At 41.7% G+C, this 22,285-nt stretch overlaps 1 protein-coding gene across 26 annotated transcripts in view; it reads right to left on the bottom strand.

Moving 5' to 3' along the window:
- Positions 1–22,285, bottom strand: part of CADPS2 (calcium dependent secretion activator 2) — a 570,146-nt gene that overhangs the window by 368,345 nt on the left and 179,516 nt on the right. For all 26 annotated transcript variants that reach the window (XM_034768448.1, XM_034768267.1, XM_034768287.1 and 23 more), the window contains exon 3: positions 11,709–12,041. In XM_034768448.1, the coding sequence (XP_034624339.1) occupies positions 11,709–12,041 (333 nt within the window). The remainder of the gene's footprint in view (positions 1–11,708; positions 12,042–22,285) is intronic.

The raw sequence follows: 22,285 nt of genomic DNA, 5'->3' as shown, positions 1-22,285 counted from the left end.
GGGACCAGGCCTTGGAGTTAGTACATACCTAACAAAGGAACTCTGGATCATTGAAGCTTGCCTATGCCTGAAACCAAAATTCCCAATAAGCTCCAATAAGACTTAGATTTTTGTTTTTGTGACTCCATTTGTTTTCCATTATGGCCATTTTCATCTTCTGTTAACATCCTTCTGAGGTGAGCTCTTTTATCTGATAGTACCCATCCTCAGCCCAAGCCTATGATAGACTTCCCTACCACTGTGTTGTCTTTGTTTGTCCTGAATCAAAGATACTCCAGGATCCATATCACTCTGAAAGCCCTGATCAGAAACATTGTCTAGGAAAAGATAAGTGAATTTCCTTCTTCCTTAAAGCCACTATTACTACTACATAGAGAGAGACTCTGGAAGATCAAATGATAATGATCAAAGTTAGGAAAAGAAAATGGGTCTCATCCGTATGCAAACAAGAATTGTCTGAGGATGGTAAATCAAGAATGCTTTGAAGATAAGCCTCTTTTAGGAACTTATTTAGATGTTTCGGATCGGGCATGAGGTGAGGAATTGGCACAACTAGGGCCTGGTCTTTTCTGCATTGATCTGTCTTGCTGCACCCTGGGAAGGTGAGCAGGGGAATTGGGCATTCAGGATTATCTGCCCGACCACACTCTGAAAGTGAGACAGGGAAACAACACTGTTTCCTTTGAGTTTATCCCCTTAATTCTGCTTCAGAGGGTGGAGGAAAATTGGGCTCAAAGATTGCTCTGAAAATATTTTAAGTTGCTAGTGATGTCCACATGATCAAAGAGGCTGAGCTCATTTGTCTCCCCTCCCTCAGATGGCTTCCTTCTCGGTTTCTCAAGGAGCTACTCACCTGGGGCTCAAGGACGGGCTGCCCCAGAAGCTCCACTCCTCTCTGTTGCATGGCATTCAAATGGGCCAGATAGGTCTGTGTTTCCCCTGGAGGTTTCAGTCTTGGATATGAGTGGGGATCCCCAGGGGTTGGAGGGTGGTGGAAGGGGAGTTTTGTTATAGAAGTGGCAGCAAAGGAAGATACCTGGGCCAAAAGCCCCTTACCGCATTCTCTGACATGGGCAGTGTCCATGCTGTGTCCAGTATCCTCCATCTGTGACCCTTTGTGAAGCAGAGGAGGAGGAGGTAGTTGAACTTTGCAATCAGAGATGTGGTAGCTCGTGCATGCTATGGGGACTCAGGTGCAAATTTCCAACTAGTGCACTGGTCTTCTGACTTCACTCCAATGAGTTGGAAGGGTAGGGAGGGAGCAAGTTGCCCTGGAACCATTCTTTTCCATTCCTTCCTAGTTCCTTTCCTCCTGGGGAGAGGATGCCAAAGCCTGGCCTTGCCTGCAACTTGCCCGGCAGAGCTGGAATCTTCAGTCCCAGCCTTGGATCCCCTCCTGCTGGGGAAACCCTGCCCAGACTGGGCTGAGAGGAAAACCGCTCTCTGCCCACGCAGCCAGCCAAACTTCCTAATGAGACACTTGATAAGGTGGGGGAGCAGAAGACAGACTGGCTTTTCTTGGCCTAGCTCTACCCTGACGCCTTCAGGAACACCAGCTGCAGTAAATGCCTCAGAAAGGGAAGAAGAGCTGAGACGATACTGTCTCCCAAAAGTCATATGCAGCCCTGGGACACGGATGGGAATTTGACAGACATCATTCAACTGAATTACTACTCTAAACATTCAAAATAAAGTTTGGAATATTCCTCAGAAAAGCTCTGCGGCAGGGAGGTCTGACTGAGCCGCTGACCAGTTTGGAGGCAGAGAAAGTTCAGGAGACAAGGCATTCCCCTGCTGCCAGTGACTGGGAGGTCTGCCCCCAAGAAGCAAACAGGCTGAAGTACCTATTGTAACAGATCCATGGAGATGAACCCAAAGAAGAAAGGGCATGGAGTAATTAGATGGTAAGTCCTCCATTTTCCAGTCTATCAACTTCATTGCATACACCAGCTGCTCCCACAAACCCAAATGTACAGGGCAGGATGTGGAATCTTGGGGGCGGCATGGAGCAGAGCTGCACAATGGCCAATCCCTCTGCTGGCACAAGATCTGTTACATTATGTAGTTTACACTAGTGGTAGAAGTTAGAGCAGACCCTGGTCACTCTCCTTTCCACCAGGGCTGGGTTGGCTGAGGATCAGGGCTGCACCTGACTCCCCGTGGCTACCACTCAACAGTATGTCCAAGCTGCATTCTGATGCAGTGAATTGGAGCCAAAATTATGCTGCGTGTACTGAACTAAACTGAGTCTCACCAGGCAGAGTGTGAAGAAACAGAAAAATGAAGTGGAGAGACTTGGCTACCATAGAGAACTCTCAGTGCCATATATGCAAACAACCTTATACATGCAAATTACCTTGAGGTCCTGGGTATCTTAAATATTTTAGTTCGAAACCAAGACTTGTTTTTAATAAATTCACAATATGAGCCAATTAGGGCTGTCAAACGATTTTTAAAAATGAATCGTGATTAATTGTGAAATTAAAAAAAAAAGTGGTGATTAATCGCAGTTTTAATCAGTCCAGAGTTGGTTGGCCGGGGTGGCTCCATGGGGGACGGAAACAGGAAAGGATCAGGGTGGTGGGAAGAGGGGCACCCTGCCCCAGAGGCATGCAACAGTTCCCCCCTGAGTATGGCACCCTGGGGGTTGGCCCCTCTCGCCCATTCCTAAAGCCAGCCTCATCCAGTGGGGAGGGGATGGTGTAGGCAGCATCTCCCCCCCCCCCCCCGCGGAAGGTGTTTAACAGGGTCTCCCAAATTGCCCACAGACAATAGGACTGGGTCACTATTAATTAGTGCAGTGGGGCGAGAGACCCCTAGAGTCACCCGGGTGGGAGAGGGCGGGGGATCCTGCAGCAGTGGCTCCGAAGAGCCCTTTCCCTGCTTTGTGTCCTTGTGACTGCTGGCGATTGCCCTTACTTCTCCTCTGATGTAAAATAAATAAGAAGATTATCACAGGGGGAGGGGGCACAAGACCGGCCCTGACGATCTGCGCGTCTGGTCTGGATATTATGGAGTCTCTTGTCCTGCTCACTGCCACAGCTGGTGCCTCCCTGGCTACCCCCAAATCCCATCTCCAGAGGTGTGCAATTAACTCTCGTTAAAAAAATTACACATTAATTTGTTTTTAATTAATTGCATGCGTTAACCTGGGGGGCAGTGTAGCTCCCTGTCATGGTGGCAGGGAGCTGGCACAGACAGTCAGCGTTTCCCTGCAGGGTTCTCCCCCTCCTCTGGGCTAGAAATCAGGGCCTAAGTGAGCAAGATCCTGAGAGACCAAGCAGATGCAGATGCAAGGGAGGGACCAATCGGGAAATGGACCAAATCAGGACTCTTTCTGAGCTGCAATGTCTGCTCCACAAAACCCTCAGACATTGCCTCTTATTTGAACATTCTGTCTGGATAGAGAGGACAGAGGATCAAAAAAAAGAGGCCATGTCTGGGAAAACCCAGACATATGGTAACGCTGCGGATATTTTCTCAATGAGACTCTCAAATTATATTTTGTTGCTACGGTTATGTTATCTCTTACATTTCTGCCGCACAAGCTGGAAGCCTTCTACACCACGGATGTGCCTTCTTGTGGCTCTGAAGGATTCTAAAGATTCCTAGATTTCCATTTCTTCTATAAAGCTCACAGACTGAGCTGAACACCTAAATCCAGTTTAGTCCATATGTGGTCAAACTTCAACTAAAGTCGGATAGTTTAATTCCTGTTTCCGAATAGCCAGCCTCAGTCTAAAACTCATCCTAAATAAATAGAGAAATGTAACCTGGGAAATTTCCATGGAAGCCTGTAAATATCTTTAGAATATCTGAAGCCAGCAGATCTTTGTTCTCCCATATAATGTATCCCGGATTGCTATAACTTACAAACTTTGCAGAGACCTGTAGCTTGGGAAACAACAGTAAGGAAGCTATGGGGAGTAGGCTTGGCAAGTCAGTCAGTCAATTGACCTGTCAAATAATGTCAGTTGATGGCCTATTTGACCATGGTCAAATATTCCAACAAGAGTACCCTGCTGTAGTTGGTGTCCTACTTTTTTTATTTTATCATGGTGCCATCTGTTTGCAAGCCTACTTAATTGTCTTGATCACTCATGTTACACTACATGCTAATGCCACCTGTTTGGCAAAAGGTGACAAATCGAAAATTGAGCAACTTCACTGATCTTCTTGAATAAACATTGTATTTCTGTATGTATGTATGTATGTATATCTTTATTTGTATACCAGGCCATTAATGTACATGGCAGTTTACAAAGCACATTAAGTAAATTAAATGACATGGTTCCTGTCCCAAACAGGATTCAGTAATTAAATCTCTTCCCCCAACACAAAGAGAAAAACGCTTAACCATTAAGCCTCTCCCTTACAAACAAAACTATGACAGCAATTAACTTTTTTTATATTATTTAACAATATTTAATCAATATTTGACCGGTCAATAATATTTGGACCAGTCAAATACCCTAGTGGGGAGATAAAAAACAAAACAAAACAAAACAAACCTATATATTCCCACTGGAAGCTGACCTTGGAATTCTAAAAGTTGTCACCCGTAAATTATATTCTATTAAAAGACTCAGACTCATAGACTTTAAGGTCAGAAGGGACCATTATGATCATCTGGTCTGACCTCCTGCATGCTGCAGGCCACAAAGCCGTCCCTACCCTTTCCCTTGACTCTGCTGTTGAAGTCCCCAAATCCTGTGGCTTAGTGACTTCAATTGGCAGAGAACCCTCCTGCTAGCGATCCCTGCCCCATGCTGCGGAGGAAGGCGAAAAACCTCCAGGGCCTCTGCCAATCTACCCTGGAGGAAAATTCCTTCCCGACCCCAAATATGGCGATCACTAATCAGAGACTACTGCATCTATTTTTTTTTGCCCCCTATTGTTACACAAAACACCTATGATCTTTAGAAGTGGAGAGATTAGAGACTTTTTTTTTTTGTATTTGATCAGTTCTTAGTGCAGTTTTAGCTACATATAATCATTTTCACAACTTCCTTGTATAATCAGTTAGTTTCCCTCATTGCTTGTGTAGGTGTTTCACATAGGAAAAGGGAAGATAAACATCTTTAAAAATAGGAACATGTGATTGTAAATTGGCAGAAGGAATTAGAGGGCAGGTGCAATATTGGAAAGAACTCTTTGTGAAACACGAGATTTCAAATTGATAATGTTCCTTTGAAACACTAAATATGCACCAAAAACCCCAAGTTCTGAAAGCAGTCATATTTCCCAGTAGTCACAGATACAGCAATAAAATAATCATAAAAGCAATGTTGACTACAAGTTTGGATTTTTTGTGTGTCTTTTGTTAAATAAAGCAGATTATTCCCCTTCTCAACACATACTTAGGAACAGACTCCCAAGTCCAACTCACAACCAGGGGTGCCATCTTTGTACCCTCCCACTTCTGGGCTACTCTTGGGGCTGAAATGGCACCTGACCATAGGTGCTGGAACTAGGGGTGCTGTGGGTGCTGCCGCACCACCTGGCTTTCAGTGGTTTCTATCATATACAGTTTGGTTCAATGGCTCTCAGCACACCCACTATACAAATTGTACCAGCAGCCCTGCACCTGATGTAACCTAGGTAGCACAGGTTTAGCATGCTACTGCAGGGTGCCTGTGGGCTACAACACTACTGAGAATCACCACAGAACACAGTATTACAGGCCCATCCTCTCTCACCCTATCATGCCCCTTGTGCAGGGACCTGTGGTGGCGGCATGTGCACCGCAGGCTATAGAGGTCCTATGCATTGAACTGAGGTATTCCCTCCTGGCTGGCTGCTGGGATGCCCTGGAATGCCACTGCAGCAATATACAAGAGCTATTAAGCTAGGGTGAAATTTTCACCCCAGATCTCCCACGCCTCATTCATCCTGCACAAAAATGTAGCATGAAGGATAGAAGAAGTCAACAGGGGGAAAAACAGAAAAAAATATAGGAGGTGGGGAAAGGGGGAATTATAGATGAAGAAAGGGAGGGAAAAAATTAGACACAAGAGACTGAAAAGCTAAGGAACAAAGATAGGCAAGAGAGAAAAGGAGGGTGAGACAAGAGCTCAGGAAACACAGCAAGTAAAAATATGATACATTGTTATACGGAAAGTTTATTGCCAAGCTACTGCAATAAAACATACATTCCTGGTTGATATACATGTCAGGGGACATGCTTATGTGGAAGGAGGAGGCTCAGAAGCCCTGCTTATAAATAGGAAATGAGCACAGGATCCTAAAGTCTATACAAACAGGAGAAAAAAGAGAACTTGCTCTGGGTTGATGCAGCATGTTTGTTTTAGTGGCTTTGGTGTATAGCAAATAGCTGATACAGGCCCAGACACAAAACTGGCATCTCTGAAAACTACTCTCTTATTCTCCTGAATCTCAGCATTCATGTTTTAAAAATTAAGTCTCTAGCTATTATGGCTGCAAAGGAAACCTCAAAACTGTGAAGAGAGTATAACTGAGGCAGAGATGTTAATTATTTCATTCCTCTTGAAAGCAAGGCAAGAAGGGTATCACAGAACCGCACAATTCCCTGAGACTGACATCTCATTTTGGTGCCACAAATGGGTGGTATTTGGGTGATGCTACAGCTCCCAAAAAACCAAACCCAAGAGCCTCACAGAGCCCTTGTGCATACACAAACTACACCAAGAAGCACTCAAGCTCAAACAGCTAATGGAGCCAAGTGTCATACACAATTATATTTTTAATATCTGCGCAATTTACTCTAAGTAGCATCATATTTTGAGGATGCAAGCTGAACCTATTTTGTGGACAGAACTTAGAAGAATATCACAGCCTCTCCCCCCACTCCCCCGCCCCCCAGTTCAAACCCTGGCTTCGGTGTGTATTTGTTAATACTTGCCAGAGCCAAGTTATGGTCTGTTAAGTTTAAAATGTTCTAAAATGGAGGAAATTGCATCAGTTATTTCAACATTTTTCAGAGGGGAGGAAAGGACCAGTTGGTTGAGGGCTGTGAAGCAGAGGACCATATGGCAAGGGAAACAAAGCATCAATTTACCTTCTACCCCTGAACAAGCTGGTCCTCTGAAATATCTGATGCACTTCAATCCCCTCTCCCCTTCAAACTGGCAGTGGAGGTCCTCTTCTTCCCCCCTGAGGAAAAGGGGAATTGGTGAGGAGGCAGACTGTGCTGGAAGAGCCAGAGAGGCAAAACTTCTCCTGTCAGATACTCCTGCTGCTCTGTCTACTGCAGGGAAAGCTGAGGACCCAACATATTCCACAGCCAGATACTCGCTTCTCCCATTTTTCCCACCTCAACTTGCCAGGGCTGGTGAATTTCATTTCACCAGTCAGTGAGAAGCAGCATCCCTAAAGATGCTGAACTCCCCTAAACAAGGATGAGAAGGAGGGAGCTCCATTTTCAAGGCAGTGGGGCACAATACTGCAGGCAACCAGTGGGGGCGCTGCTGGAGCCTGCAGCAAAGCAAAGAGAGCAGCTGCTTTCTGTACTCCTGCCTAACACAGGCAGCTGCTGCAAAACTTTCAGAGGATCTGCATGGGAGACAGTGAACAGAGGTTGGTAGGCAGCACTACCTACTGTTACCCACATCTATGGGCCTCAAAAATAGCAGCTTAACTGTAGGACAGTTTTCCCCTCAAAGATATATTCTGTAGCCTGGGGTTTCCAAAGGGACTGAAGTATAAAGAGGAGGACAAATAACTTACAACTCTCTGCACAAATTGTAATTATACAAGTTTGCTGTGATGGTTGTTTCTCACAAAAGGGTGAATAAGCTCACTCAGGATTTCATTTCAGACTCCAAGTCTGTCAGAAGCACAAACCCCAGAATCTGACTCATCAAACCCTCTATCAAAAATTCAATTTTAACATCTGTTTGTTCTTTCTCACTTATCTGGCTGTTTCCTCTCCTCCTGGATACTATTGATTGTCACTATCTGCAAATCTAAAAAGCCATGGCTAAGAGAAATAAAAGAGCATGCCCGTATGCGGGGTGGGGATAGGTATGTAAATAGTAGGTGCTGTCTGGATGTAATTTCGCTTTACTCTAATTTTTCACTTCACTTTTGCTCCCATTCTGTGAATACCCTGAAAATACAGGGAAGTAGAATACAAAACAAAAAAAAAAAAACACTTGTTATAGCTATATTGGGATGTGAAGGCTCTCTCTGTCAAAAACTACCATTAACAGCAAAAGGACCAGGTCGCTAGCTGCCTGTGGTACACTTGCTGTGAAAACTGAAATCTATGATTTTAGACTATGGAATAATGTCCCAATGAGAGAAGTGGAAACCTAACTGCTTGAACTGTACTGCACAAAGCATTACACAAAGTGTGCTAATTGGAACAATCCTGTACTGTGAGGAGGATAAACTGGGTCAATGTGGCTCAACAGGTGTGCTGCAACCTGGAAATGGTCACTAGGAGATATCCTCTGGGTTGCACACCCCCCCGGCTAAAGGAAACAAAATCCCTGGAAAACTATGACCAATAGTGAAACTGGTCAGGGATAGGTTTGAAGTAGCTCTCTCCTTCCCCACTCCTTCCGGTTTGCTGCGTGTTGCTTCCCTCCACTCCTGCTTGTTTGCTGTGTGTCCTCTACTCAAACTGACAACAATTGCTCTGTTCCCCACCCCCGAATGCATACCCACAATGGCTTGGCTCTGGGAGAGGTAAAGAAGTACTCCAAGGAGGTGTAGTACAGGATTCCCAACCTGCAGAGCTCAGCACTGTGTAGGTAAGGAGGAGGAAAAAGTCCCATTCCACTCCATAGCACCAGCTCCCCATACCAGCAGTCTTACCAATCTTGGGAGACAACCCCCTTGATGCACATACACAAGCCCGTCCCCACCTCCACATCATTAAAAAAAAAAAAAATCTACAACTCATAAGGCCAAAAAGACTGTCCCGTGACCCAAAATCCCACTAGGACTGTGGAATATGGTCAGTCACTGGATGATATTTTTAGTCATTTTGCAGGTCACAGACCAAAAATGGACTGAAAACCACTGGACTAGCTAGAGTTGGAAAACCTCTATTAGCCTAACTTCCATGGGGAAAAAAAGTGGAAATGAAAATAAAACGCAATTCTAACAGTCTTTAAAGACTATTTCTACAGGGCCTCTACTACAGCTATGGCTGTTTATTTGTAGAATAATAGAACTGATTCATTAGCATTTTATGTGATGTTAAAAATCCCTTTTGCAAAACATTTTCTACCTCTGCTTGTGATCTTCATGCCCTCAGAAGTCAGTCCCATGCAACTTCCCCATGTGAATTGGGGAGAATGTCACAAAGCTAGTAGTCCTCTGGTGGGTACATGCATGGAGGGAGGAAGAGACCAAGGGAAGGAGGATGGGAAGGGGGCAAAGAGGATAAATAAAAATATGGAATAATTTCAAGCTCTTTTCACTTAAACCTCTATTTTCTGAGAAGTCGTTTTATTTTATTGACGAACAGCTGGAACTGAAAATGAGACACCTTCAATATATAGCCCAGAATACAAACATTAGAGTGTTCCATCAGAGGTAAAAGCTGAGAGTGTGAGGGTCACTAAACACAGCAAATGTTTCAGTGACAGGAACAATTTTGTTGTATAATTTTATGTCAATCCACTGTGTACATTTAATAGTCAATCCTCAAGATTTCTCATTTCCCCCTGTGCTGATACAGTCCTGCTGGTGTACATTGGCCTGCCATATAGAGCATGGGGGGGAAAAAAGTCTGAAGCACAGTCTAGTCCAGTGGTTCTCAACCAGGGATGTGTGTACCCCTGGGGATACATAGAGGTCTTCCAAAAGGTACATCCACTCATCTAGATATTTGCCTAGTTTTATCATAGGCTACATAAAAAAACTAGTGAAGTCAGTACAAACTAAAATTTCATACAGATAAAATGAGAGACTAAGCAATTTTTCAGTAATAGTGTGATGTGCCACTTTTGTATTTTTATGTCTGTTTTTGTAAGCAAGTGAGGTGTAGCTTGGGGGTAAGCAAGACAAATCAGACTCCTGAAAGGGGTATAGTAGTCTGGAAAGGTTGAGAACCACTGGTCTAGTCGCTGATGTATAGGCCTAGGACTCAGGTGATCTGGGTTCAGTTCCCAGCTCTACCTCAACTTGCTGTGTGACCTCTGGCAAGCAGACATCTGTGTTTCAGTTTTTCCTAATGGCATAATTATATCCAGTTAAAAGCTTCTAAGCTTCTAAGTGTTCATTCATTAATAATAGCAAAGTGCTTGGTGATCATTGGATGGAAGGTCTCCAGAAGTGTTATTTTATGGAGTTTAACCTGACCACTCCTGAAATTATACAATTATCTGGATTTGTATTGATTGCACTGTATAAATAACTACTGATATGTTCCATTAAGTGGAAAGATGTGGGGGGGGAAAAAAACTTGTGAAGTGTTAGTCAAAAGAACAAAGTGCAAAACAGCCGAAAATATGTAGGAAAGTCATATGGAAAAGTTAAATAATAGGATGCCTTTTAAGGGTTTAACTTTTTCTTGGATGGCTAAAGATGTGTGTTATAAACAAATAATTTGGACAAATTATCAATACAGCTACCATCATTTTCTGCATTAAAAGGTAAAGGAATGGCGAATTTACAGTCACACCACTGTTAAAACAAGGTCAGCCAGCTCGGTAAGTAAATAAGTTTAATTAAATTATATTTATTTGGGTAGTGGTGGTGGTTGCAGTAAGATAGCTGCTATTCTGTTATCCTTATGAAGGATAATAGATTTAGTAATTATAGTACTTTTTCATTCTAAAATAGTTCTATGATGTTTTTGAGAAAAATAGTGAGGTTATAGCTACAAGAAGAACATTTTAGCAATCTACAGATTTTATGACAATACATTTTATATTACAGTAGAACCCTGTTTATCTGATCCTCCATTATCCAGTTCTCTGTATTAACTGAACAACCAGCACATTCAGATCCAGAAGCAGGTGACCTCTCCTGTAGCTGCTAGATGGTGCTGCAGCCTCGCACTCTCCCATTGGCCAGATTATCCGATTTTTTTTTTTTTTGATTATCGGATATGGCCCCGGTCCCAATTAGAGCGGATAAACAGGGTTCTGCTGTACTAGTAGGTTGTTTATTTTATAATTGATTTAGATCAAATCCTGATTCAACTGGCTTTGCTCTGGTTCTATTAATGGTTTGGGGAGAATCATTCTTCTTCCACAGGACAGAACAGCAAAGCAGCTGCTAACTCAGCTCATTGGAGTTAGTAGCAATGAAGGCCACCAAGCTCCAATGCACACAAAATTTCATTATTGGGTCAGCATAGATATATTCCCATTCACTATGCTCCTTGCCCACCTAGCCTCAAATTCCTACCCCTCTCCCGCATTTTCCATGCTGCCATGAAGTGACCATTATTAAAAATATATAAACCATACCATGTTCTACCATCACCCAAATCACTGCAGCAGCAAGATTGTAAAATGTATCAATAGGTTTTTGGATCATTAATGATTTTTTTTTTTTTTTAATAAAGAAGCCACTCTAAAGCCACTCTGCACAGGGTGTAGTCTCCTTGTGAGGCCTCTCTGCAGACATGGGACTCCATACAGTGGAACCACATGATTCTGCTGTATTTAGGGTCTGCTGCACTGATGGAGGGTGTGGAGACAAGATTTGGTCTTTTGCGTGAAAGGCTTTGAATGCTACAGAACTGAGCAAGACCAATTACTTACTTGGCAGGCATTATAAATCAACTGGTGTTCCAATTTTTTGATCCCTAGAATCTGTTGAAACATTTCATACAGCTGTTCTTTGCTCAGAATAAGTTCCGATACAGCACTTAACGCCATTCTATTGGGCTGTTTGCACAAGTCCTCTTCTCCCCTGCATATGGCATCATATTTGGCTATCCAAGAGCTTAACACTGTCTCTTTGCTTAATCCATCAATCTCTGGCAAACTTCGGACCCTTTTTTCTATGTTTTTCTTAAAAACGTCTCTAAAGTCATTTGCAGAGCATCCTCCACTGTGAACCATTCTGGCAACTCGGTCACTCTTGAGAAAAACCTTTTAAAACAAAACAAAAACACACAGTTAGGTATGGGCATAAATATTGAATACCCTAGTGTATAGGAATTACAGACTAGTATTGTGCTACTATGAAAAATGGCTTTATAATATAAATTACACATGCAAAAATTGTTAAGTGTTTATCATAAAGAAATGTAATTTTTTTTATAAGTTAATGGCTTAAATTAATAAAAGAACCAAACAACCTTATATGAAACTCTACATAGAATTACTATAGACAAATAAAATTCTTCTGAATGTGCAAAAAATTAATTTAAAATTAAGACTTCCTCTTTCCTCCATGGTCACAAGGGAAATCTAAAATGAATTGTAAATATTTATGAAAATACAGTCTCCCAACATCTTATCAATTCCTCCTGAAGATAAATATATTTTTAAGTGAGACTTTTTTTGTTGTTGTTGTTTTTGTTTTTAAGCCCATTGTTTTCTGACACACCATTAGAGGAAAATGCAGCCCTCCACAAATTTTGCAACAGTATAAATTCAATAGCAGGATGGAAGTGGAACAACAGTGTTATAAGAGTTGAGAATGAGTGGAGCAGGTGCTTCACAGAATCATAGAAATGTAGATTTGGCAGGGACCTCAAGAAATCACCAAGTGCAGCCCCTTGTGTAAACAAGACCGTGCCTGATGGATATTTGTCCAACCTGCTCTTAAAAACCTCCAATGATGGGGATCCTTGGAAGCCTATTCCTGTACTTAACTATCCTTTTAGTTAGAAAGCTTTTCCTAATGTCTAACCTAAATCTCCCTTGCTACAGATTAAGCCCATTATTTCTTGTCCTACCTTCAATGGACAAGGAAAACAACTGATCATTGTCCTGTTTACTATAGCCCTTAACATATCTGAAGACTAATCAGATCCCTCCTCGGTCTTCTTTTCTCAAGACCAAACATGAACAGTTTTTTTAACCTTTCCTCATAGGTCAAGTTTTTCTAAACCTTTTATCTCCTCTGGATTCTCTGCAATTTTTTCACATCTTCCCTAAAGTGGGGCACCCAGAATTGGAAACAGTTCTCTAGCTGAGACCTCACCAGCGCCAATAGAGCAGGAAAATAACCTCCTGTGTCTTACATACAACATTCCTGTTAATATACCACAGAATGATATTAGCCTTTTTTGAAATTGCATCACACTGTCGACTCATCCTCAATTTGTACTCCACTACATCCCAGAGATCCTTTTCAGTAGTATTACCATCTAGCCAATTATTCCCCATTTTGTAGCTGTGCATCTGATTTTCCCTTCCTAAGTAAAGTACTTTGTAGTTATTATTGAATTCAGGCCAATTCTCCAATTTGTCAAGGTCATTTTGAATTCTAATCCTGTCCTCCAAAAGTGCTTCCAACACCTCTTGGCTTGGTGTCACCTACCAATTTTATAAGCAGCATACTCTTCACTCTATTATCCAAGACACTAATGAAAATATTGAATAGTACCTGACCCAGGACAGACTCCTGCATGATCCCACTAGAGACGACCTCCCATTTGGCAATGAATCATTGATAATTATACTTAGTACAGTCTTTCAACCAGTTGTTCACCCACTTTACAGTAATTTAATCTAGACTGAATTCCCTAGGTTGCTTATGAGAACGTCATGTTGGGATGTGTCTAAAATCAAGATCTATCGTGTCTACTGCTTCCCCCCATCCAGTAGGTCAATAACCTGAGAAACAGGAAATTAGGTTGGTTTGGCATGATTTGTTCTTCACAGATCCATGCTGGTTATTCCTCATAAACCTGTTATCCTCTAGGTATTTACAAACTGATTGTTTAATAATTTGTTCCAGTATCTTCCCAGGTAACAATAAGAAGTCCAAGGATCAGAGAAAACCATGAGGTGGGCAAGTAAAAATACTGAAGGGAATAAGATGATCAGTGCTAACACAGGATAGTTGGGAGTACCAGAAAAGAGAAGAGTGGAGTTAGTGTTGCATAAACTTAGATGACATACTATAAGATTCTCCGTTGAAAAGTACAACACATTAGAAGATCAAGGCCAGTATTAGGTAACTGCAAAAACAAATATAAATAATTAATTGTGAAGTTTTACTAGTATTTTGTAAGTTTTTAAAATGTAAATAAACTGTATTCATACATTCCTTTAAGACACTCCTTATGTATGGAATTAATCTGAATAGCTACTTGAGTTCAGCTCTTTAGAAACTCTCTTCAAGACTTATTTCTATCACCATGTCTGCAAGAAATTGTCCCACTAATAACTGTAACAGACAGGAAGAGAGGCATTCTGACATAGCTGATATCTAAGGGGAAAAAAAAAGAAGATGCATACATTTTGATTGTAACCTTCTCCTCCACCTTTTGAACATAGTTTGCCTATTTAGGCTGGAAGCTCTTTAAGGGACAAATTGTCTTTTGGTGTGTTTGGACAGCACCTTGCACATTGTGGGCACTATCAGAATACAAATGAAAGATGACAATAATATACAGGGTATGTCTGCACTTCAAGCTGGGGTCGTAATTCCCAGCTCAAGTTAGTACACTAACAACAGAGTGAAACCACAGCAGCGCAAGTGGCAGGAAGGGCTAGCTGCCTCAAGTATGTACCCATCTGAGATGCCTGGAAGGTACTCCAGGCAGCTGGCCCCTCCTGCCACTTATGTTGCTCCAGCTACACTCTGGTAATTTTAGTATGCTAGCTCAATCAGAACTAGTGCAGGTATGACTCCTTGTGCTGGGAATCACATCCCCAACTCAAAGTGTAGACATGCCCGCTGTTGTTATAGATTCCACCTTCCTCCACGTGCATGAGGACAGTGCATCTAGCCAACAACTTAAAAACATTATTTCTAGGGCTATCAATTAATTGCAGTTAACTCATGCGATTAACTCAAACAAATAAACTGAGATTTAAAAAATTAATCGTGATTAATCACACTGTTAAACAGTAGAATACCAAATGAAATTTATTAAATATTTTTGGATGTTTTTCTACATTTTCAAATATATTGATTTCTATTACAACACAGAATACAAAGTGTACTCTGTTCACTTTATATTATTTTTTATTACAAATATTTGCACTGTAAAAACAAAAAAAACAGTATTTTTCAATTCACCTCATACAAGTACTGTAGTGCAATCTCTTTATCGTGAAGTGCAACTTACAAATGTAGATTTTTTTTTGTTACGTAACTGCACTGAAAAACAAAACAATGTAAAACTTTAGAGCCTAAAAGTCCACTCAGTCCTACTTCTTGTTCAGCCAATTGGAAAGACAAACAAATTTGTTTACATTTACAGTAGATACTGCTGACTGCTTCTTATTTACAGTGTCCCCTGAATGCGAGAACAGGCGTTCGCATGGTACTTTTGTAGCTGGCATTGCAAGGTATTTACGTGCCAGATATGCTAAACATTCGTATGCCCCTTCATGCTTCGACCACCATTCCAGAGGACATGCTGATGATGCTCATTAAAAAAATAATGCATTAATTAAATTTGTGACTGAACTCCTTGGGGGAGAATTGTATGTCTCCCGTTCTGTTTTACCCGCATTCTGCCATATATATTTTATGTTATAGTAGTCTCAGATGATGACCCAGCACATGTTCATTTTAAGAACACTTTCACAGCAGCTTTCACAAAACGCAAAGAAGGTACCAATGTGAGATTTCTAAGTATAGATACAGCACTCGACCCAAGGTTTAAGAATCTGAATTCCAAAATCAGAGGGATGAAGTGTGGAGAATGTTTTCAGATGTCTTAAAAGAGCAACACTCCGATGCAGAAACTACAGAACCCAAACCACCAAAAAAAGAAAATCAACCTTCCGCTGGTGGCATCTGACTCAGATGATGAAAATGAACATGTGTCAGTCCGCTCTGGTTTGGATCATCATTGAGCAGAACCCATCATCAGCATGGATGCAGGTCTTCTGGAAGGGTGGTTGAAGCATTTGAATCTTTAGCACATCTGGCATGTAAATATCTTGCGTTGCTGGCTACAACAGTGCCATGTGAACGCCTGGTCTCACTTTGTAAAGGTGACATTGTAAACAAGACATGAGCAGCATTATCTCCTGCAAATTGTAACCAAATTTGTTTGTCTGAGCGATTGGCTGAAGTAGGACTGAGTGGACTTGTAGGTTCTAAAGTTTTACATTGTTTTATTTTTGAATGCAGGTTTTTTTGTACATAATTCTACACTTCTAAGTTCAACTGTCATGATAAAGAGATTGCACTACAGTACTTGTATTAGATGAATTGAAATATACTATTTCTTTTATTTTTTACAGTGCAAATATTTGCAATCAAAAATAAATATAAAGTGAGCACTGTACATTTTGTATTGTGTTGTAACTGAAATTAATATACTTGAAAATGTAGAAAACATTAAAAAAATTAAAGAAATGGTATTATTTTATTGTTTAACAGTGCGATTAATCGTGATTAATTTTTTTAATAGCTCGACAGCCCTAATTATTTCATACCATATGCAAAATAAAAAGTTGGACTGTACACGTCAACAAAGAAGAGTGAAAAAAGAAAGAGAGAAGGCCAAGCAGGATGTGTTAGGGAGGTGTTGATGCTCAGTGATTCAAGCAACCTCTATAATATATTTTAAAGATTAATGTAATGATTTAATCTTCCAAATGTCATAATGACCCTTACTGTCTTGTAACCTGTAGATTATCTGGGACCAAAAGAGTCATGATCAAAGCTTGGGTTAAAAGATTTTTTTCCTATACTTAAGGATTACATTTTTCATTAAACATGGTCTCTGTTTAATCACTTCTTTTATAGATATCGATATATCAGATGTGTTTCCTTGTGCATTAAACTAGGAGCTGGCATGATTACAGATGACTTACTAGTTTAATTTCCTCAACACATTGTTCAGAAGAAAAATTAGAATCTAATTTCAGAACAAAACGTATGGTCAGAAATTCCCTGGTGCATTGAACTTTACTAACACAAATTGGTGCAAGTGCATTCTGTTTTCTTGTTGAAATACATAGTTTTAATTGCAAAGTAATTTATTTCTTACAGCATCATCAGTGAAAACAAAGTTGTAAAGTGATTATTTAAGAATCTAAGAAGGGCTCATGTAGCTTATGCTCCACTTTCTCTCCTTTGATCTTCCACCACACTAGCATGCGGGCCTTACAAAGTAGATTCAGATACACATGGACTAGTGACATAACATTAATCAATCTTATCAAACGTTTCACATCATTGTTTACTTTCAATACAGCTAAGTACAGCTAATGAAAAAAACTGGTAGATCATCATACTCTTCACTCTATCCCCTTCTTTGTCTGTCTTGTCTACTTAGACCCTAAGCTCTTTGGGGCAGGAACTATCCCCTTCTCCTCTCTTTGCACAGCACCTAACTCAATAGAGCCCCTAGGAATAACAAGAAGGAACAGAAAGAAAAAAAAAGCTTTGTGCAAAATATTTTACCGTGTTGTTCCATACAATTTCATAACCCCAATGTTTTGTTTTATTGTGACATTTTGAGATGACATTTTCTGAAGCATTTGAAAAATCAAATAGCACCTTTTTGCTCAAATATTAGCTTGCAAATTCGCAATATATGTCTGCTGTTTCTAGAAGCATCATAGGCTGGTAAATGAATCAGGAACTTCCAAATTCTATTCTCATTTCTGCCACTGAGTGGCCTTAATTATGCACACTAATTCACTGTAGTACTTTGCAAATGTTATTAGTATAATGCCTCACAATGTTTGTTATGCTGTGTGTTGTATGAAATTGAGGAGCAGTTAAGTTCCTTTTCGAATAAGAAAGACAAGTAAGAGCCACGACCCAAACCACATGCAAAGTGGGTCAGACACTGAGCTATTTGGGTGTAGGGGGTTTGCTGAGTATTGTTTGATGGAACTGTGTGAGAGACAGAGAAGTAGCAGAAACACCACAGAAGCAGACAGAAAACCAACAACAACCAGCAAAACATTTGTAACATGACACAGAGAAAGATAAGAGAGAGAGAGCACGCACTCCTTGGGTAGAGTGTGGTTTGGAAAAAGAGGCTCGGAATATTGAGCAAGGAATCCATCTCGTGTTTGATTCCTACTGTGTTCAGGGAAACAGGACTCGGTACGTTCTTATAAATAAACAAGATTATCTCAAAGAAATACATGACTATTATAATTTCTCCTCCTAATTAAAATAGCCCAACAGACTCCAAATCCTGGATAACTGTTTGGGTCAAAAGGAGTAGCAGTATCACTGCCCACATTTTGCAGCTAGGAAATTGATGATCAGAGAAGTTAAGTGACTTGTCTAAAATCACACAGCAAGTCAGTCTTGGAACCAGGATTAGAACGCAGATTTCCTGACTCCACCTCTCAAATTTAATTACCTAGCCAAGTGGGCTAATTCGGAGGGAATCTGTCTTTACAACTCATGAATCCTGTTTGATATTGTGAAGTTATTATGAAAACAGATGCATCATGAAGCCCTTTTGTCAGTGTCTATCCACCATGAGCAGGAAGGGTTGCATCATGTCTCTGCCAAACCAGAGACAAGGCAGGGGGCGGAAATTGAATACTTGGAACTCAATAACCATCTTTTCAAGGTAAAGTACCTCGAGACAGTGGGGCTGCTTGAGTTTGGAGAAGATACTTCCTCCTGCTGCCTGAAGGGAGGGTGAGAATGGAGAGCAGTGGAAAGTTATCACAACAGGACAAAGACAGGTGAGCAAAGCAAAAGGTTATAAAAGGACTCACAGAGGAACACAATGGAAGTTTGATCAGGAGTGGGGAAGTGAACGGACTGGCTAAGGTTAAACCTAGGGAGAGAGGCTCCATGTGTCGAAGGGAAGTAATGTAGCTGCAGGGAAAGGATCCTCCATCTCAAAGACAACCCAGACCCCAGCCCAAAGAACACTCTGCAATGCTGAGGAAATGTGCGTAGGGGTAATTACTTTTGTATAGATCTGTGTACATCTTCCTCGATTAAGTAAAGAGCAATAATATGTTAGAATTCAGTGCAGTGTCTGTGTTATACAGTTCTCCTACCACATGGCTCCTTGAAGAGGTAAACCAAAAAGTTTGGGTGGAGTTCTGGGAGAAGGTATATTTTAAACTACAAGGGAAGTCTGAGGGGCCAGCACTTAGCCCAGGGGCTAGGCAGCTTGGCCACAAGGTTATAGCTCTGAGAAGGGAGTGCTAGACAGAAAATGTGACTTGGGTCCACAAAACATGGACAGTCCTAGGCTGAGTTCAGACTCCAGAGGCCTAAAACACATGGAATCCAGTGGCTCGGTCGTCCCCCCTCCCCCCTCCAGCAGTCTGGTGAGCCACTGGCAGCAGGGAGCCTGACAAGTTCTATGACACTGTCATAGAAATTTCTGTCCGTCCCAGCTGAGGAATAAGGAGAGACGGACACAGCTAGCCAAGCAAGGAGCCCCGGGAGGGGCGATCCGTTTATTTCAATTGCAATTGGGTTCGAGCTCATAAGTCAGCAAGAACAAAGAAAACACTTACACCAAAGCATTATATGCAGTTGCTTATGATAATCTATCGCTCTATGATTGGCCAAAATTTGCCATCATTACCATATATAATTAGCAAGCTACATGTATCTGCCCCTCTTATGACCCCTTATTGTTCATTTACTTGCCCCTCACCCTTGTTATTTTGCAAACTAAGTAGTTAGTTATCTATAGGATACAGGCACAGGGAGTTCCATTGTCTATAGGTTTGGAGTTTGGCTACATTTCCTCTCGAAGGAACTTCCTGAGTTAAGACAACCTATAGCTGACCCCGTGTGTACATGACAAATTTGCCCCCTGGCCGTTAAGTAGAATAATTCTATATCAACACCAAGTCACTTGGAGACAACGAGAAGGTAAGTGATTTCCCTAAGGTCACTGACATACTGGACTAAGCAAAGACCTGAAGTCAGGAGATCTGAATTCTAATCCTGGTTTTGAGATTAGAATTGTACTAGTTGTACAATCAGTTGTACTTTGTGCAAGATACACGTGGTGTGGTTTTCAAAAGATTGTATGTACCTACATCTCCCACTGATTTCAGCAGAATTTGCGAGTACTCAGCAGGTTTGTAAATCAGGCCATTAGTCTCTTGGGGCTGGTCCACACTTAGTCCGGACTTCGGACTAAGGTACGCAAATTCAGCTACGTTAATAACGTAGCTGAATTCGAAGTACCTTACTCCGGACTTACCGCGGTCCAGACGAGGCCGGAAGTCTCCCCCCGTCGACGCCGCGTACTCCTCTCGGCGAGCTGGAGTACCGGCGCCGATTGTGAGCACTTCCGGGATCGATCCGGGATCGATTTATCGCGTCTTAACCAGACGCGATAAATCGATCCCAGAACATCGATGGCGTGCCTCCGGACCAGCCGGTAAGTGAAGACTAGGCCTTGCTTCCAGTTGCTCTATCTGCAAAAGGAGATACTACTACTACTTAGCTACCTCAGAAGTATACTGTAAAGATTAATGCTTGCATAAATGTTTGTATAGTACTTTGAGTTTATGAAGCACCTTGGAAATTTTATTATCAGATGCCCCGTACAGTCTGGAGGAGAAAAGAGCAATTGCAGAGGAAAAAGCAAACATCTCTCCCTTTAATCTAGCTTTGATGTCTTCCACAGAGCCCAGGGCTCTCCCAATCAGCATATCAAAGGTAAACCTTTGGCTAGACCAGGGTTCTCAAGCATGCAGCCCATGGAGCTATTTCCTGCAGCCCGCCATAAGCGCTGCCTCCCCTCCCCATCCCCTTCCTTCCCCCCCGCACCCAGCGCACTGCATCCCCATTCCTCCACCTACCTCCCAGTGCTTCCCGCTGCCAAACAGCAGTTTGGTGGTGCTTAGGACTTTCCAGGAGGGAGGGAGGAGGAGCAAGGACACAGTGCGCTCAGGGGAGAAGGTGAAGAGGAGGCAGGGCCAGGGCGGGGATGGGGAGCATAAGTTGTATGCTATTCTGGCTTATACATCATCAACAGAACTTTTGACTATGAGTCTAGTCAAACCCCCATTGAAGTCAATGACATTCTTTCCATTGATTTCAATGGGAGTTAGACAAGACTCTAAATTCCAGTTGCAGAATATAGTACTGGTGAAGAAGCATAAGTGAGAAAGAACACTGCTGGACTGAAATTAGAAGGTACATTTGCAGACCTGGGTCCACTCACTGCAGGAGGACCTCCTTGTGGGTGCTCCACCCTCTTAGGCCTCTTGTAAGAATCCCTAATCCAGGACAGAACCACAGGGTTTACTCTCCTCGTCTCTAGCCAACTCTCTTTCCCTCTAGGGAGTGGTTGCAGACCTCCACCCTACAGCCTCCTTCCTGCTGTCACTTCCTGACTTTATCATCCTAGCCCAGGTCTTCCCCGCACTGGGCTTCATCTTCCATTAGTTCTTATCAATCCCTGGCTTCCCTCCAGGTCCAACATATAAGGTTAATTGGTCCTTTCTGGCCCACATTTACCCACTCAGGGCCTCTGTGGGATGGACACCCCATCACAGGCTGACAGAAATTTTTTTTAACTCATACAATTAACAAATTAACGCTGCCAGCTAAGTGGCCAAAAATGAAATGACTGTCAAAATTAGCACTGACTTTTCACATTACAGTTTTTAAAAAGTTAATACATTGACTTTTAATAGCATACTATATTACTCTTCATTTTTTACTATACTTTCGTATCATTGTATGAAAAGGATTCAGTGATGTGGCCCTCGGGCCAATGTACTAGTTCTCACGTGGCCCTCGTGATTTAAGTTTGAGATCTCTGGGCTAGACAAAGATGACAATCCTCCACTGTTCACAACATATGGGGCATATGATTTGAGGCCATGATTTCAGGTTAAATAAAGGAGCTGGTCTACAATTGATGTAGTACTTTCTTTGGCTTCTGCAACAGACTATATTTTTTTCTATCTGTAAACTTCCAGAACTGTTTGTAAATCCTGGATTCTCTAGCAGACTGTTGGAATGCTCTGCTGTGACCTTCACTTATTGGAGCTTCTTGATATTGGAGCAATAGTGCAATTTCATGGTGCCTACACCATCATTCAGCAAGATTTTGTCATGTTCATGTTGGGTGAAACAGCAAGCAGTTGTGATTAAAAAAAAACACACTGTTTTTAAATCATATGATACAACGTAAGTTTTCAGCAACAAAGTGCATTTTATACTCCTGAGGGCATTCTGTGCCAAAAGAAAAATCCTGCACACAATATTTTAAAAGTCAAATAAATGTGAA

This window comes from Trachemys scripta, chromosome 1 (assembly GCF_013100865.1).
Source record: "Trachemys scripta elegans isolate TJP31775 chromosome 1, CAS_Tse_1.0, whole genome shotgun sequence".
NCBI lineage: Eukaryota > Metazoa > Chordata > Testudines > Emydidae > Trachemys > Trachemys scripta.
Note: the sequence above shows the minus strand (reverse complement) of the source record. Positions and strands in the feature narration are given on the sequence as shown.